This window comes from Anolis sagrei, chromosome Y, assembly GCF_037176765.1.
Source record: "Anolis sagrei isolate rAnoSag1 chromosome Y, rAnoSag1.mat, whole genome shotgun sequence".
Taxonomy (NCBI): Eukaryota; Metazoa; Chordata; class Lepidosauria; order Squamata; family Dactyloidae; genus Anolis; species Anolis sagrei.
In genome coordinates, this window is record NC_090035.1 from 58,972,920 (window position 1) to 58,989,478 (window position 16,559).

General features: G+C 41.2%; 1 protein-coding gene across 3 annotated transcripts in view; it reads left to right on the plus strand.

The window, feature by feature from the left end:
* Positions 1-3,329: 3,329 nt before the first annotated feature.
* LOC137095283 (large ribosomal subunit protein eL6-like) overlaps positions 3,330-16,559 on the plus strand; it is a 78,331-nt gene continuing 65,101 nt past the window's right edge. The window contains exons 1-5 of one of the 3 annotated variants that reach the window (XM_067461737.1): positions 3,330-3,544; positions 4,542-4,728; positions 7,477-7,575; positions 9,652-9,795; positions 9,893-9,941. In XM_067461737.1, coding sequence (XP_067317838.1) covers positions 4,579-4,728; positions 7,477-7,575; positions 9,652-9,795; positions 9,893-9,941 — 442 coding nt within the window. In that variant the 5' untranslated portion in view covers positions 3,330-3,544; positions 4,542-4,578. The remainder of the gene's footprint in view (positions 3,545-4,541; positions 4,729-7,476; positions 7,576-9,651; positions 9,796-9,892; positions 9,942-16,559) is intronic. The other 2 variants (XM_067461738.1, XM_067461739.1) reach the window with 2 other exon arrangements.

Genomic DNA, 16,559 nt, shown 5'->3' on the forward strand with positions numbered 1-16,559 from the left:
AATATGAATTTAATATGAAGTGTGGGAATGAATGGCAGAATGGAAGGATGTATGAATAGAACTAATAATTTTGGAAACACCAATATAATGTTAAGGCTTGCAATGACTAACTACCTACTTGCTGGACTTTCTAATGAGAAACCCTGATAAGAACTGGGACAGTGATAACAGAAATGTTTGCAACATTCCTTATGTTAAGAAGGAAGTCAACACAAGCCTTGTGTTTGTCAACACCAATCAAGCAGATTCAACATCTGGCCAGGAAACTGAGATGGATCCAGGATGGAAGCTAGTATTCTTATAAAAGACAGTCTAATAATGATCAAAGTGTAACAGACAGAGACGCTGTTCACCCGCTCTGCTCTGCTCCATGAGGAGAGAGATAGTGAACCTAAGGAGAGTGTCAGACATGCTATGGGAAAGCATGATTCTGGTCACTTTGGAGGGTTTTTCTCAAGGGAAGAGGAAAAAGTGTGCTTTTGGAGTCTTAGATTTTGTGTAGGGAGTCAGGTTCTGCTGTATGGAAAACCAAGATCTGGTCCTTGGCATTGTTCTTAGGAAAGAAGTTTTGGCATTTCAGCATTTTGAAGTTATGGCGTTATGGAAGTTATGGAAGTATGTATTGGCAGGCAGGATATGGCCTAACAGGCGCTTCTCCAAGGAGGGAGAAAAATGATATGGTAATATTTGGATGTATGTGGATGAATGCTTGTACATGTGTGTGAATGATGAGTGAAAATGTAATTCCCCTTTGTTTTGTTTGTTAACCAATGTAATTGTAAATCCAATGTACTTGCATAGAATCTGTATGTCTGTATGTCCAATGTCATTCTTTGTCTAAATGTTTTTCTCTAATCTGATATACCCTCTCACACTGGAAATTGCAATAAAAAGAATCTATGCTTCAAAGTTATTGAAAAGTCATTCATGACACATGACCCACTCTACATTCCTGGTGCTGTTTGAAGGAGGTTGGACCATGGACGATGGGACTCACTTACTAATTTCCTAAGATCACAGCGGGCCACATAAATAACTGATAAAGACCAACTTTGGCACATAATGCCTTTCTGAAATAACCTGGGCACCGCTGGGTCCCCAAGCTAGTATATAATAAAAGTGAATGTTTGTATGTATGCAGGCGGTGGGCAAGGTGCAGGAGGTGTATGTGGCAGCTTTCTGATTGGCTGCCACTTCCACAGGCCACTGCAACCTCCACAAATAACTGACCTGGACCAAACTTGGCACACATAACCCCAATGGCCCACTTTACGTCCTGATGCACTTTGGCAAAGAATGGGCCATGGCTTTGCAGAACTTTCAATCACTTCAGCTCCGACAGACCACTGTGATTCCCACCAATGATGGAACTGGGTCAAACTTGGCACACTGAATCCCCACAACCAACTTGACATCCTGGGGGAGGATGGTCCATGGATGATTGGACTTGCAGTACCTTCACTTACTTCGTGAGACCATTGTGACCAGCATAAATGATGAACCTGGACCAAACTTGACACACATAACCCCCATGAACCATCTCACACCCTGATAAAGTTTGGGGGAGCATGGACCACGGACGATGGGAATTTCAGTACCATCACCTGACTCAATTCCCAGGACTGGTGTAGTTTGGTCGATGATGGAGCATGGAGTATATGACTTGCAGTATCTTAACTCACTTCCTGAGCTCACTGTGACCCTCATCCAATTACTGATAAAGACCAAACTTGGCATACAGAGCCCGCATGACCCACTCTACATCCTGGTACAGGTACGAAGAGGATTGGCTATGCATGAGGGGACTTTTAGTACCTTCACTTTCTAAAACCACTGTGACTCTCACCATTGACAGAGCAAGATTGAACTTGGCACACAGAGTCCCCATGACCCACTCCACATCCTGGTGCAGATGATGGGACTTGCAGTACTCACTTCCTGACACCACTGCAACCCTCATCCAATGACTCCTAAAGACCAAACTTGGCACACAGAACTCCCATGACCCAGTCTATGTCCTGGAGCACTTTGGAGGACGACGGACAACCCTGTTGAAATCCTGGTGCGGTTTGGAAAACTTTGGACCATGCACGATGGGAATTGCAGTCTCTTCACTCACATCTTGAGATCGTTCTGACCTACACCAATGACTCATCAAGATAGACCTTGGGGTACAGATCCCTCATGACCGACTCTATATCCTGATGTGGTTTGTGGCAAGATGAGTCATGGGTGATGGGACTTGCAGTACCGTCAGTCACTTCCCGAGACCACTACAACCCACAAGAATGACTGATTAAGACCAAAGTGGTCACATAGAGCCCTATGGCCCACTCTACATCCTGGTGCAGATTGAAAGAGGATGGTCCATGGACAATAGGACTTGCATATGGCAGTTGTAGTTCACCCACCCCCACTTAGCCCACCTGACATTGGATCAAGACTAAAAAACAAATACAACCAGTGCCTTTCCCAAATAACTTGGGCACTGCTGAGCCTAAAGGTAGTTATTAATAAATTAAAAAAAAGAGATTGTGTTTGTCTGGCATGACTCGATTATGGAAAACCCATGCTGAGTTTTTGTGAATGTGGCATATCTTTCTAAATACGTTAAGACTATCTCTGCTGCAGACAGACTGGTTTGTCCCCCACTCCCTGCAGTTTAAACATTTTTTAAAATATACAAACAAAAAACATAGTCTGTAATGATCTGCTCCAGAATAGCAGTTGTGGTGATTATTTGAATGCTAACGAAATACATTGATATGTTATGATAATTAATTAAAATTAATTAATAGAATGTTATGATAATTAATTAAAATTACAATTCCAATTTTATGTCACATTGCCAACTCAACTACCAAACTTATAAATTTCTGTTGCAATTTTACTGTTTTTATCTACTGTTAAAATCTTTAATCTTGTTTTAACTAAAATATTGACAAATTCACAAACGACAATCCTTAGGGACATGTACATTTTGGCAGGAACACCTTGTATATCCTTTTGTCATTCCTATAAGTACGGATCAGATTTAACAAATCCTTTCAATTCTCTTTGCATGGGGGATCCAAAGGGAAAAAATGCCCTGCATCTTTTTATAGGCAGTCACTGACTCTTTAAGTGATAATCTGTTGCTTGTTGTTTTGTTTTCAAATTCTCAGTCAGATATTGACTACATGACATAGGGAAGAGAACAGCAGGGCTCCATCGAATGTTTTAACTATGTAATTTCGTAACAGCTCGCTCTTAATTTATAGCCCACTGTTTCTTTTCATTCCTTCCTGTCAAGCTACTACATCCACCAGACTGCCGCGGGTTGTGTACTTTGACGTCACTCTTCTAGTTTCCTTTTCCGCTAAATTCACTCTCTTCAGTCGGCGAGAGTGGCGGCGTGGTCCTCGCCTACAGTCTGTTGTTCGAATCCGGAGCCATCCTTCCCTTTTAACCGACGCTCGTGGATTAATAGTGCCATATTAATAAAAATTTACCTGTTGAAACTTTTAAGCATATTTTGAAGGACAAACGGAGGAGCCGATACACGGTAAGAGTAGTCGGATAACAGAGGCATCAGTTGCCTTAGATCTTGTTTTGGAAGCCAAAACATCGTGGATGATTATATCTGGGGTTGTTTTTAATCAAATAGGCCTGTTATGGAACCTGCACTGCACTTTCATTATTTGGGGTTTTTCATGATTCAGGAATGATGTTGATGAGCATGAGGCATGAGGCTTCTAGTTGCACGTTCATATCGTTCCCGTGATAAAACGTGACCCTACTCCGTATACACGTGTATCTATTAACTCGGGGCTGTTGTGTATCAATATTGCTGTTTAACTCCAAGCTGTTTCCTAATTACTGAGATTCTGTTCTGCTTTTCTTGGCAATATTTTTTTCATAGGGTTGCCTTTGCCTTTCTCTGAGGTAGGGACTCTGATTTGCCCAGGTTGAGCTAGGGAGGATTCAGATCTAGGTCTTCTAGTGTCCACTGCTGGAACACAAAACCACACTGGATACTGGAGATTCTATCTTTGAAATGTTTAATAGAATTGTTTTTAAATTTGGTAAAGCACACATACCTAAGCCAAAGAATGGAATCCTTTGTGTGTGTGTGTGTGTGTGTGTGTGTGTGTGTGTGTAAGTTCCTGTGATAGATTTTACAAAAAAATGAACTTTGTTATGTGTCTAATAACTCATTTTTTACAATTTACAAAATTGTTGTGAAGAATTTTTTTGTAACAGCTTGCATTCTAAATGTTTGATTGAAATTAATATATTTTTGGCTTAACATAATAAGTTCCTTATCACATTGAGACTGATTATATCAATTGAGAGACCAAATTCTGATGCCATGCTCCTTTGAGGATAAAATATTTTGAAATGTCCAAGCCTTGCTTCTGAATCAGCATGCACAGGATCTGAGTTGGATATAGAGATATACCTATATCCAAGTGTAATGTAGGCTAAAACTTGCTTTAGAAATTATTTTCTTAATATTCCTATGTTGTCCGCTTTATTATTGTTTTCTTTGTGCCTTATAGTCTTCAAATCTTTAAACTAAATTGCTCAGTATATTAGATGGAAAACAAGATGAAAGCAAAGAAGATTCAGAATATCTACACCAGCCGCAACCAGATGTTGGCCCGAGGAATTGGGACATATTCTCTGTCCTTTATGTATGCCTGTAAGGCAATGTATAAGCACAAGCGCAGTTCTCAAAAAACAAAGGTATTAGACTAAATTCTCAATAGATGAAACAATTGTATAGATAATGCAATGTAATTGTAATTTGAACGTTACTGCCAAATTTTGTAGTAGTGGCTAGCAACTGAAAATGTTTTCTTGAATACTAAAATGAATTGGTTTGTTACTTTTAATCCTCCTCATCAAATGAGTTAACAGTAAATATAAAACAATACAAATAAAACTATATATGCATTAAAGTGTGTGTGTGTATATATACAAACACACGCACACACAATTAAACATATAAGCCATTAAACATTAAAATGCATTAATATTCTGCTCCCACCCCATTGTTCCCAGAAGCCCATTTCCTTGTTGTTGTTCATTCGTTTAGTCGTCTCCGACTCCTCGTGACCTCATGGACCAGCGCACGCCAGAGCTCCCTGTCGGCCGTCACCACCCCCAGCTCCTTCAAGGTCAGTCCAGTCACTTCAAGGATGCCATCGATCCATCTTGCCCTTGGTCGGCCCCTCTTCCTTTTACCTTCCACTTTCCCTAGCATAATTGTCTTCTCTAGGCTTTGCTGTCTCCTCATGATGTGGCCAAAGTACTTCAACTTTGTCTCTAGTATCCTTCCCTCCAATGAGCAGTCGGGCTTTATTTCCTGGAGGATGGACTGGTTGGATCTTCTCACAGTCCAAGGCACTCTCAGAACTATCCTCCAACACCACAGTTCAAAAGCATCGATCTTCCTTCGCTCAGCCTTCCCTAAGGTCCAGCTCTCACATCCGTAGGTGACTACAGGGAATACCATGGCTTTGACTAGGCGGATCTTTGTTGCCAGTCTGATGTCTCTACTCTTTACTATTTTATCGAGACTGGACATTGCTCTCCTCCCAAGAAGTAAGCGTCTTCTGATTTCCTGGCCAGTCTGCATCTGCAGTAATCTTTGCGCCTAGAAATACAAAGTCTGTCACGGCCTCCACGTTTTCTCCCTCTATTTCCCAGTTGTCAATCATTCTTGTTGCCATAATCTTGGTTTTTTTTATGTTTAGCTGCAACCCAGCTTTTACGCTTTCTTCTTTTACCTTGATTAGAAGGCTCCTCAGCTCCTCCTCGCTTTCGGCCATCAGAGTGGTGTCATCTGCATATCTGAGGTTGTTAATGTTTCTTCCAGCAATTTTCACCCCAGCCTTGCATTCATCCAGCCCCACACATCGCATGATGTGTTCTGCATACCAGTTAAAAAGGTTGGGTGAGAGTATGCAGCCTTGCCGTACGCCTTTCCCAATCTTGAACCAGTCTGTTGTTCCGTGGTCAGTTCTGACTGTTGCTACTTGGTCCTTGTACAGATTCCTCAGGAGAGAGACAAGGGGGCTTGGTCTGCCCATCCCACCAAGAACTTGCCACAATTTATTATGATCCACACAGTCAAAGGCTTTAGAGTAGTCAATGAAGCAGAAGTAGATGTTTTTCTGAAACTCCCTGCCTTTCTCCATTATCCAGCCTTTCTCCATTATTGGCAATTTGGTCTCTTGTTCCTCTGCCTTTTCTAAACCCAGCTTAAACATCTGGCAACTCTTGCTCCATGTATTGCTGGAGTCTTCCTTGCAGGATCTTGAGCATTACCTTACTGGCATGAGAAATAAGGGCCACTGTACGGAAGTTTGAGCAGTCTTTCGCATTTCCCTTTTTTGGTATGGGGATGTAAGTTGATTTTTTCCAGTCTGATGGCCATTCTTGTGTTTTCTATATTTGCTGGCATATGGCATGCATCACCTTGACAGCATCATCTTTTAAGATTTTAAACAGTTCAGCTGGGATCCCGTCGTCTCCTGCTGCCTTGTTGTTAGCAATGCTTCTTAAGGCCCATTCAACCTCACTCCTCAGGATGTCTGGTTCTAATTCATTCACCACACCGTCAAAGCTATCCTCGATATTGTTATCCTTCCTATACAGATCTTCTGTATAGTCTCGCCACCTTCTCTTGATCTCTTCAGCTTCTGTTAGGTCCCTGCCATCTTTGTTTCTTATCATACCAATTTTTGCCTGAAATTTACCTCCAATGTTTCGAATTTTCTGGAAGAGGTCTCGTGTTCTTCCTATTCTGTTGTCTTCTTCCACTTCCATGCATTGCTTGTTTAAAAATAGTTCCCTATCTCTTTTGGCTAACCTCTGGAATTGTGCATTTAACTGGGCATATCTCCCCTTATCCCTGTTTCCTTTTGCTTTCTTCCTTTCTTGGGCTACTTCCAGTGTCTCAGCAGACAACCATATTGCCCATTTCCTATCAGTTCATAAATGCCCAGTGTCAGAGGAACTGAAGAACATTGCCTCCAAGTTCCATCCCAGCAAGATAGCCCAGGAGGATACCATGGTTGATGGCAAGAAAAGCTGTCAAGAGGTCCAGGGGGACCAACAGGGATGCACTTCCCCTGTCCAGTTCTCTGTGTAGGTCATTCATCAAAGCTGTCTCAGTTTCATATTAGACCTGAAATGGATCTATATAATCTCCTTCATCCAGTAACCCCTGGGGTTTGGAAGCCACCACACATTTAGAACTTTGAGTTGAAAAATCAGAATGTTTTTAAAATTACAATCAGTGAGGCCAGCCCTCAAGGGAAGGCTGAAAATAACAAAATTATCACCCTGCTTCTGGATAGCTGACACCAGTCCATAGAAAAGAATGCATCAATTCCTAATCCAGTGTTGTTGAACTTTTTGTTTTAATACATGGTATGAAAATGGTTGGCAAATGACAGAATTGGTGTTTTGTTTCATTTTCTGCAGATGGAGAAGAAAAAAAGAGAAGTAAATCCACCCATTACCACAAAGCCTATTGGGGATAATAAGCATAGGAACAACAGAGCAGTCAAACTTTGCAAAATGGTAAGAGGATGTTCCCCAAAATAAGTTAATAGGCAGAAGGTGATAGCCAAGTTCATTGCACATTGAGCTATGATCGATATCCATTGTCATCCCAGAAGATTTGCCTTGTTATTTTCATGAAAAAGGGAAAGTATTCAATGCCCCATATCAACTTGTAGCAGTTTTCAGTGAGAATATAGATCACATTAAATATTCATGTTTATTTCTCACTAATAACACTTTTGCATTAGTTACACCTCACCTTAAATCTTGCATTCAGCTGTGGACTTCTCATTTTAAGGAAGTAGACTACTTCAAGCAGGTCCAGAGCAAGGAATTAGGAAGCTAAGACGGAGTGCCAAAACTTATAAGGAATTTGACAAAGAAAAGTTGGGCAGTCAGCAAGAGTGCAAATTTGTTTCTTGCTGTCCCAGATGGCAGGACTAGGTCTTGTAGTTTGACATTACTGGAGAGTACAATTCAATTGAACATTTGAAGGAACTTAAGAATTGAAAGGGATCACAATGCCATCCAGTCTAACATTCTATTATGCAATAACATGCAATCAAAGCACTCCTTACAAATTCCAAAGTAGACTTCAACACAATCCCAGGGAGCAGCATATTTCATTGTTGGACAGCTCTGACCATAAGTAAGTTCTTCATAACATTTAATTGGAACCTCTTATTGAGACCATTATTCTATGTTTCAGTATCTGGGGCAGCAGAAAATAAACTTGCTCCATGTGGAATATGACACCCCTATGAGAGGTTTAAACATAATGTCATTTTCACTTCTCCAAGCTAAATAGAGTCAGCTTCTTAACCTTTTCTGCTGGAAATCGTCCTGTCCTCCAGGAATTCTCTAACATGATTGCCATTGGTTTTAGATGCTTTACTATTTTGTTCATCCTTTGGATTGCATTTCAGTTTTTCAATTTACATATTTTGAATTTTGGTTACTAGAATGGCTTACTATGTTTCCAATGAGATCTGACCAGAGCAGCCTAGAATGTCGCATAATTTAAACACTTTATCCTGCAACTTAGAAGCTACTGCATCACATCATTGACTCATACTCAATGAATTTGTCTCCAGAGTAAGATGAACTCCATCCAAGAAAATAAAAAAACTGACAGGATTCATTTTAGAACCAATGGCAATCATCTTTGAGAATTCCTGGAGGAGAGGAAGGGTTCAGGCAAAAGGCTGGAGGAAGACAAAAGTTTTCCACATCTTTAAAAAGGAGGGAAAGAGGGCCCAATCTATGACTGGCCAGTCAGCCTGACATCAATTGCAGAAAAGGTTCTGGAGTAAACACAATCTTTAAGCACTTAGAAAGGCATGTCACACTCACAAAAAGTCAGCATGGATTTCCCATAATCAAGTAATGCCAGACCAACCAGTCAATTGGTCTTGAAATAAGCAGATCACCTAACCCCCCCCCCCACACCCCACCACCATTTTTCTTTTTCCCTTTTTTAAAGAGAAGATGTATTAAAAGAGAGGGTGCAGATAAAAACGATGTTACATAAAATGAAGTGTGTATAAATATGAAGTGTGTCTAAATATGAGCACCAATGGAAACTAAATGTAAGTAAGTTATTGTAAAGTTGAAGCAATAAAAATATTGTTTAAAAATATGACATTTATGTCATATTAGAGTGGTGGTGACTATGAAAATTAGCTCAAAACGTTGTGTTTGAAAACTTTTATATATGCCTTGTGCAAAGTAGCTTTATCAAGTAGTTTTAATTTGTTTTACTACGTATGAATATTCCCCAATTCTGCAAATGTTTATGATTTATATCTATATGTGAGTGCATGATTGTTTGTTCTTGCATGTTTGAGATAATTTAAATAGGTTGACAGTTCTTGTTGTACTGAAGAATAAGTGTTTAGACTTTTCCAAATAGTTGTTCAGTTGCACCAGTTACAGAATCAAATGTTTGCTTCATATACTAAGGTGAGACAAGCAGGATCACTTTTAAAATTACTGTTATCTGAGCAATCATTCAGCTGAATCCTTAAAATTCCTAGCATTGAAAATGAGAAAAACAAATTCAAGATCATGTTACATTTGTCTTTGTCTTTATAGCCAAGATACTATCAAGCAGAAGATGTTCCCCGTAAACTCCTGAGTTATGGCAAAAAAAAATCTGCCCAAAACAAGAAGAAGCTCCGGGTTTCTATTACTCCAGGAACTGTCCTAATCCTTCTTACTGGTCGCCATCGAGGCAAGGTAAGGGGAACTTTCTCTATGTTGTTGTTTAGTCTTTCTGCATTTGCACTATCTTTCTATTTACAATTTTAAAATCTGTTTTGCATTGTTTTTCTAGCGTGCTGTCTTCCTGAAGCAGCTTGGAAGCGGTTTGTTGCTTATAACTGGTAAGCTGTCCTGCAGAATTTTATTTTCTATGATAGTTTCTGGATTAGGCTGAAGGTACTGCAAATCACACTGTTCATGGTCTAGACTCCTTCAAACCTTACCAGGACATAAAGTACATTGAGGGGGAGTACCCCAAGTTTGCTCCATATCCCTCATTTGTGGGTGTGACAGTGGTCTGTGAAAGTAGGAGCCCCAGTCAAAAAAATACATTGCTAACTGCATACATGCAAACATTACTACAAACACTGACTTTTATTACTATTCTAGCTTGGGTATCCAGCAATGCCTGGATTATTTGAAAAAGGCATTGTTTATTTTTGTAATATCAGTTAGGTAATTTGTTACACTGTTACAAAAAACTCAGTCTTTGCTTTTGTTTTTTGTTTTTTTAATGAATGTTCTTATTAGAAAATACATAAGGAATGTGGCTGAACTATGATTCCCAAAATTGTGGGTCACTCCTCCACAAACCCAACCAGTATTCACAGTGGCCATAAAGTGTCTGTGTGCCAAGATTGGTCTAGAATTGTCATTGGCATCAGTGCTCACTCGATGCATGTGAACCACAACTCCCAGATTCCAAAGTCAATTACCCTCAAACCCCTTCTGTTCGCACTGTTGACCATATTGGACCTGTGTGCCAAGTTTGGTCCAGATCTGTCATTGGTGAGGTTAAGAGGGCTAGCTGATTACGGATGAATTACAACTCCCAGATTTCAAGGTCAATTCCCCAAACTCTACCTGTATTGGCCCAGGTTCATCGTTGCTGGGGTTCAGAGTGCTCTGATTGTGGGTAAATAAGAAATCCCAGCAGCGACAACTCCCAAATGTCAGCTCAGTTTCCCCCAAATTTCTGCGCATCAGGTATGTGTGCCAATTTTGTTCTAGCTCCACCGTCCTTTGGGTTCACAGTACTCTCTAGATCCGTGATGGTGAACCTATGACACGCGTGTCAGCACTGACACACATGGCTATTTTTGATGACACACAGATACATGTGGGCACATACAGAGAAATACACCTTGTAAGAGCCAATCTAATTCCATCCTTAAATATGTAAAAGGCTCTACAAATTTAACAGCTGCACATTTGAGCATTGTTCACTCCATAACTCAGCATGGAATATACATTTTTCTTATTTAAACTATAAGTATTGCAAAATTATGGGTTTTTTTTTCTTAAAGTGACACTCTACCAAAGTTATGCTCAGGTTTTTGGCAAATTTTGACACACGAAGCTCAATAGATTGCCCATCACTGCTCTAGATGTAAGTGAACTACAAATCAAGAGCAATTTACCCCTAACCCCTCTAGTATATTCTTTTAGTCATGAAGGTTCTATGTGTCAAGTTTGGTCCAGATCCATTATCAGTGGGGTTCACAGTTGTCTCTGGAAGTGGGAGCCCATAGGAAATTGGTCACAAAGATACACCACTGCCCACATACATACACACAGTTCTGCCCCATTCTTCCTTGCAGGAAAAGCACAATCAAAGCACTCCCACCCGATGGCCACCCAATAACAACAAATAGGAGCAACCCATCCAGGCCATCCAGTCCATTCTGCTCTGCAGGAAAAACACAACTAAAGCAACCACAATAATAAGACCAATCCCAGGAGCCATCCAGTCTTACCGCATTCTGCCATGCAACAGAGGCCTTGGAGGTCATGGTGGGGGCTTTGGGGCTCCACATGCCATGTGTTTTGGGGAGGGTCTGTAGGCCCATGGCAGTGTTTAAGCTCTTCCCCAGGCTGCCCATCAATGTTTGGGGCCTCTCACCCCAGATCACGCATTACTCTCTAGGTCGTGAGCTTAATATGCAGAGGGAACAACCATATGAGCTCTGCGGGGCACAGTTTGAGAACCACTGGTCTAACCTATATCTCATCAGCTTCACATCAACAATATTAAAAAACCTTACTAAAATCAGTGTGTATTACATCCACAGTAGTGCCCTAATCCAAAAATATAAACCTATTTTAATTAAGATTAAGAAACCCATGTTTACTTTTGGTAATCACAGCATTTTTTTTCTAAGTAGGTGCAGACTGACTTGTTTATGGCTGGTTTTGGAAACATTTCCTTTATTTATATCAGGCTGACTGTTGATAGTTACTGGTGTCCTGGGTATTTTTTTTTTGGGGGGGGGGTTGTACTTTCAAAAGTGGAAATCTTTTGATTTATCCAATAATAATTTCAAAATGTTTTGGCATTGATGCTGTATTACACTGCCTTGTTCTCTTCGTACTAGTGGATGCATTATATCTGATCCAGAACAATTTATCATTTAGTAGCTGCAGCATTCTTACTGTATGATTTCCCATATTTACTTGAATATAATGCACCATTGAATGTACTGTAATGTGCACCTTAATTTTGCAGGTGCACTTTACAAAAAAGGGATTTGCTTTCATTCAACTGTTTAGTCATACATCGGCGAGGCAGGCAACATAAATGAGGTTATTTGGGAAGCCATGCCTCTCCATCAGTCCCAGGCTGGTGAACTTTCTAGCCTCCCATGGCTCCCAGTTGGCTTCATTCACGTAGTCTTCAAGATTATGGGGGAGGTTTGTGAATGAGGCAAATTGGGAATATGGGACTCAGCCTGGCGGTGTACGGGTGAGAGATCCAAGGGCAGTCCGGAAGGCAGAATGCACGGCTAAGTGGCAAGAATTATTAGGTTACTAGCCAGGTGGTCTTCCGAATTCATGAAGCCCTGAGGTGTCTGCCATCCCTGGGACTAGCCTCTTCATGCCCCCTACATGGTCACTGAGATTTCAGGTTCCTCCAGGCCTTCTTATGCAAGTGGGTTTATGTGTGCAATTCTAACATGGCATTGAATCTAATGTGCATCTTCGGCAATGCAATTTCACCCAAAAAAGGTGAGCATTAGATTCAGGTAAATAAAGAATCATAGAACCCTAGAATTGGAAGAAACCACATGGGCAATCCAGTCCAACACCCTTCTGCCGTGCAGGAAAAGCACAATCAAAGCACCCCAAACAGTTGGCCATCCAGCCACTGTTTAGGGAGGAGCTTCTGCCAGATTTGAGGCAGAGAATTCTACTGCTGAACAACTCTTCTTATGATCAGGAAGTTCTTCCTAATGTTCAGGTGGAATCTCTTTTCCTGTCATTGAGTCCCAGTCTCCAGGGCAGCAGAAAGTAAGTCCCTTCTCTCCTCCTTAGGGCAGACTTGGAATGGAAATGCCACTCACGATAGCAATCAAAAGCTTTTGCACAATAAGCAATGCAAAAACCATAGAGGATTATGTGCAATTGACTCTTAGAAAGGCCTCGGATTTTGGCTTCTGGATTTGTGATTTTATTGTTTTATATTAATATGTTTCAATATTTAATAATATTTTATAGTTTTATGTTATAGTTGTTATTATACCAGGTATTTATATATATGTTGTAAGGCATTGAAATGTTTTGCCATGAATTGATTGGAAACCGCTTTGAGTCCCCGTGGGGAGAAAAGTGGTATATAAATTAAGTAAATTAATTAATTACTGGAAACAGGTCTTTATTTTTCTCCTTGGCAAGACACAGAAAAGCTTGTTCTACTTCAAATGTCTCACTATATACTCTTTGAAGCTCACCTTTCCTAGATCAAATTACATTTTAGAATCTCCAGTTTATTTGTTCCCATAACAACCTAGGCCAGATGGCCCTTATCTCTTCTTCTATTCCCCTCAGCCTCCCTTCCCAGAGTCCTTGCACATCCATGTCAGGGTGACTATTCAACGAATTCCAATGCCTGAATTGGCTTCCTGACACCATTTCACATATTTATATTTGACTTTCATGCATCCTTTTCACCTTCTCTTCTGAGGTTAAACAGACCTAGCTCTTTAAGACGCTGCTCATAAGGATTCATGTTCTTTGATCCTTTTTGTCTCTCTCTTCCTCTGGATTTCTTTCAGCTTAGAGTCAATATCTCTTGTGAACTGTGTCCAAGTCACCTTGGACACAAGTCCTTGGATGTTTCCTGAGAAATCAGTATAACAATCAAGTAGCAACAGTAAGAACAGGTCACGGAACAACAGACTGGTTCAAGATGGGGAAAGGAGTTTGGCAGGGCTGTACACTCTTACCCTACCTATTCAACTTGTATGCAGAACACATCATGCAACATGCAGGGCTTCACAAATCCAAGGCTAGAGTTAAAATTGCTGGAAGAAACATTAACAACCTTAGATATGCAGATGATACTATTTGATGGCCAAAAATGAGGAGCTGAGGAGGCTTCTAACCAAGGTGAGAGAAAAAAAATGCAAAATGCAGTTAATCACTAAAAAAACCAAAATTATGACAACCAGGCTGATTGACAACTGGCAAATAGAGGAAGAAAATGTGGAGGCAGTGATGGACTTTCTAGGTGCAAAGGTTACTGCAGACTGCAGCCAAGAAATCAGAAGATATTTACTTCTTGGGAGAGGAGCAGTAATCACCCTCGATAAAATAGTACAGAGTAGAGACATCACATTGGCAATGAAGATCTGCATAGCTAAAGCAGTGGTATTCCCCGTAGTAACCTATGGTTATGAGAACTGGACCATAAGAAAGGCTGAGCAAAGAAAGATAGATGCTTTTGAACTGTGGTGTTGGAGGAAAATTCTGAGAATGCCTTGGGTTGGACCGCAAGAAGATCAAAACAGTTCACATTCCAGGAAATAATGCCCGGCTGCTCACTGGAGGGAAAGGTATTAGAGGCAGAGATGAAGTTGTTTGGCCACATAATGAGTCAGGAAAGCTTGGAGAAGATAATGATGCTGGGGGAAATGAAAGGAAAAAAGAAGAGGGGCCGACAAAGGTCAAGATGGATGAATGTTATCCTTGAAGTGACTGGTGTGATCTTGTAGGAGCTGGGGTTGACGGCAGCTGACTTGGGTTGATCCATGAGGTCACAAAGAGTAGGAAGTGATGGAACAAATAAACAACAACAACTTCCTCTAGCCTTCTTCCAACATAGAGTCCCTATCTCTTTTGAACTGTAGTGCCCAGAATGGGATACAATATTCCAGATAAAGGGCTGATCAAATAGGGAGTTGTAGTTTACCTGCATCCAGAGAACCTCCATTGTAGTTCACCTTCATTCAGAGAACTGAACCCAGTCAATGATGGATCTGGTCAAATATGATTCTCTGATAAAATATTGTGCTTGTTTTTCTCAAGTTAGATCCCTGGTTTCCTTTTGGGAGACAAAAGACAGGCAAATAAGGTATTGAGAACTTCTGCCATTTCTGTCTCCCATTAGCATTTTGCCACCTTCTCCTTGAAGAGGCCCTAGCATTTCATTCTTCCTCTCTTTTGCAGCAGACATAACCAAAAAAGCCCCTTTTATTTTTTCTATTTTCTCTGGCAAGTCTGAGCTCGTTCTGTAGTTTAGCTTTCCTGTCTTTCCTCTAACCTGTGCTGGCTATAACTCCTCTTTGATGATTTCCCTTTTTTCCATTTCTTGTTTAAGCTCAAAGAAAAGTTCCTTATAGTCCCATTCTGGTTTCTTTAGGCATCTCCTGTTTTTCCTCCTCATTGGAATGGTTTGAAACTGTGCCTCCAATATTTTTACTTTCAGAAACTCCCACCCATCACAAACTCCTTTCTCACTTAGTATACTTGGCCAGGGGACCATGCTCCGTTGTACCCTAAATTTACTGAAGACACATTTCTGAAAGTTTAGTGTGTATGCTTGGCTTCCTCTTTCCACTGTATGACAAACTCTAGTGGAACATAGCCTCTCCCACTCAAGGAACCCACTGCATCCACCCTCTGCCAGGTCATCCCTGTTGGTTAGGGTTAGATCTGTTGCTCCTTCTGCCTTTTGGATCAAGATAAATCACTGTACACACATTTTGTTTCAGACCCCAAATTATTTAAAATATTATATTAAAAAGATGTACATCTATATAAATAAAAATGTAATGTTCAATGTAATGTTTGTTTGTGATACTATCAGAACTCAAAATCCACTGGGGGAATTGACACCAAATTTGGACACGAGATACCTAACAACCCAATGTATGTTCTTCACTCAAAACCCAAAAACACTTCCCCCTCCCTCCCCCCACCCCCCTTAGAAAGACGTTCAACTGTAAGCCTCAGGGAGGGAGGGGAGGGAAGGAATGCATGTGCATGGCCAGCAGCAAGTGCACATGCCCAGCAGGCTCCCATGGAGGCCCTCCCTTCAGGAGCTGGAGGAAAAGCCCTCATCCCTGCAGGCCTGCTACCTTGTCACTATCCTTTACATCAGGGGTCCTCAAACTATGGGGTGTGGAGAAGGGTGAGTCCCCCTCCCCCCTCCCAAGACGTGCTTCCCCAGGCAGCAGCACTCCGGCAGGTGCAGAGGAGGCCGGGCCCCCTCCTCCTCCTCTTCCAAGGAGTAAACTTGCAACTGAAGGAAAGGAGGGATGGGGGGGGGGGTGCACATTAGGAGATGAGGGGAAAGAACAAACATAAAGAGGTAAACAACACTTGAGATTTACTTTGTGCCTTCACTCTGCAGCAATGCCCTTCTTTTTTGGATTCTCCATGCTCCAACATATCAGAGGAAGCAGCAGCAGCAAAAGAGGCAGAGAGAGAGGGGGGTGGGGGTGGAAGAGCAGCAGGAAGGG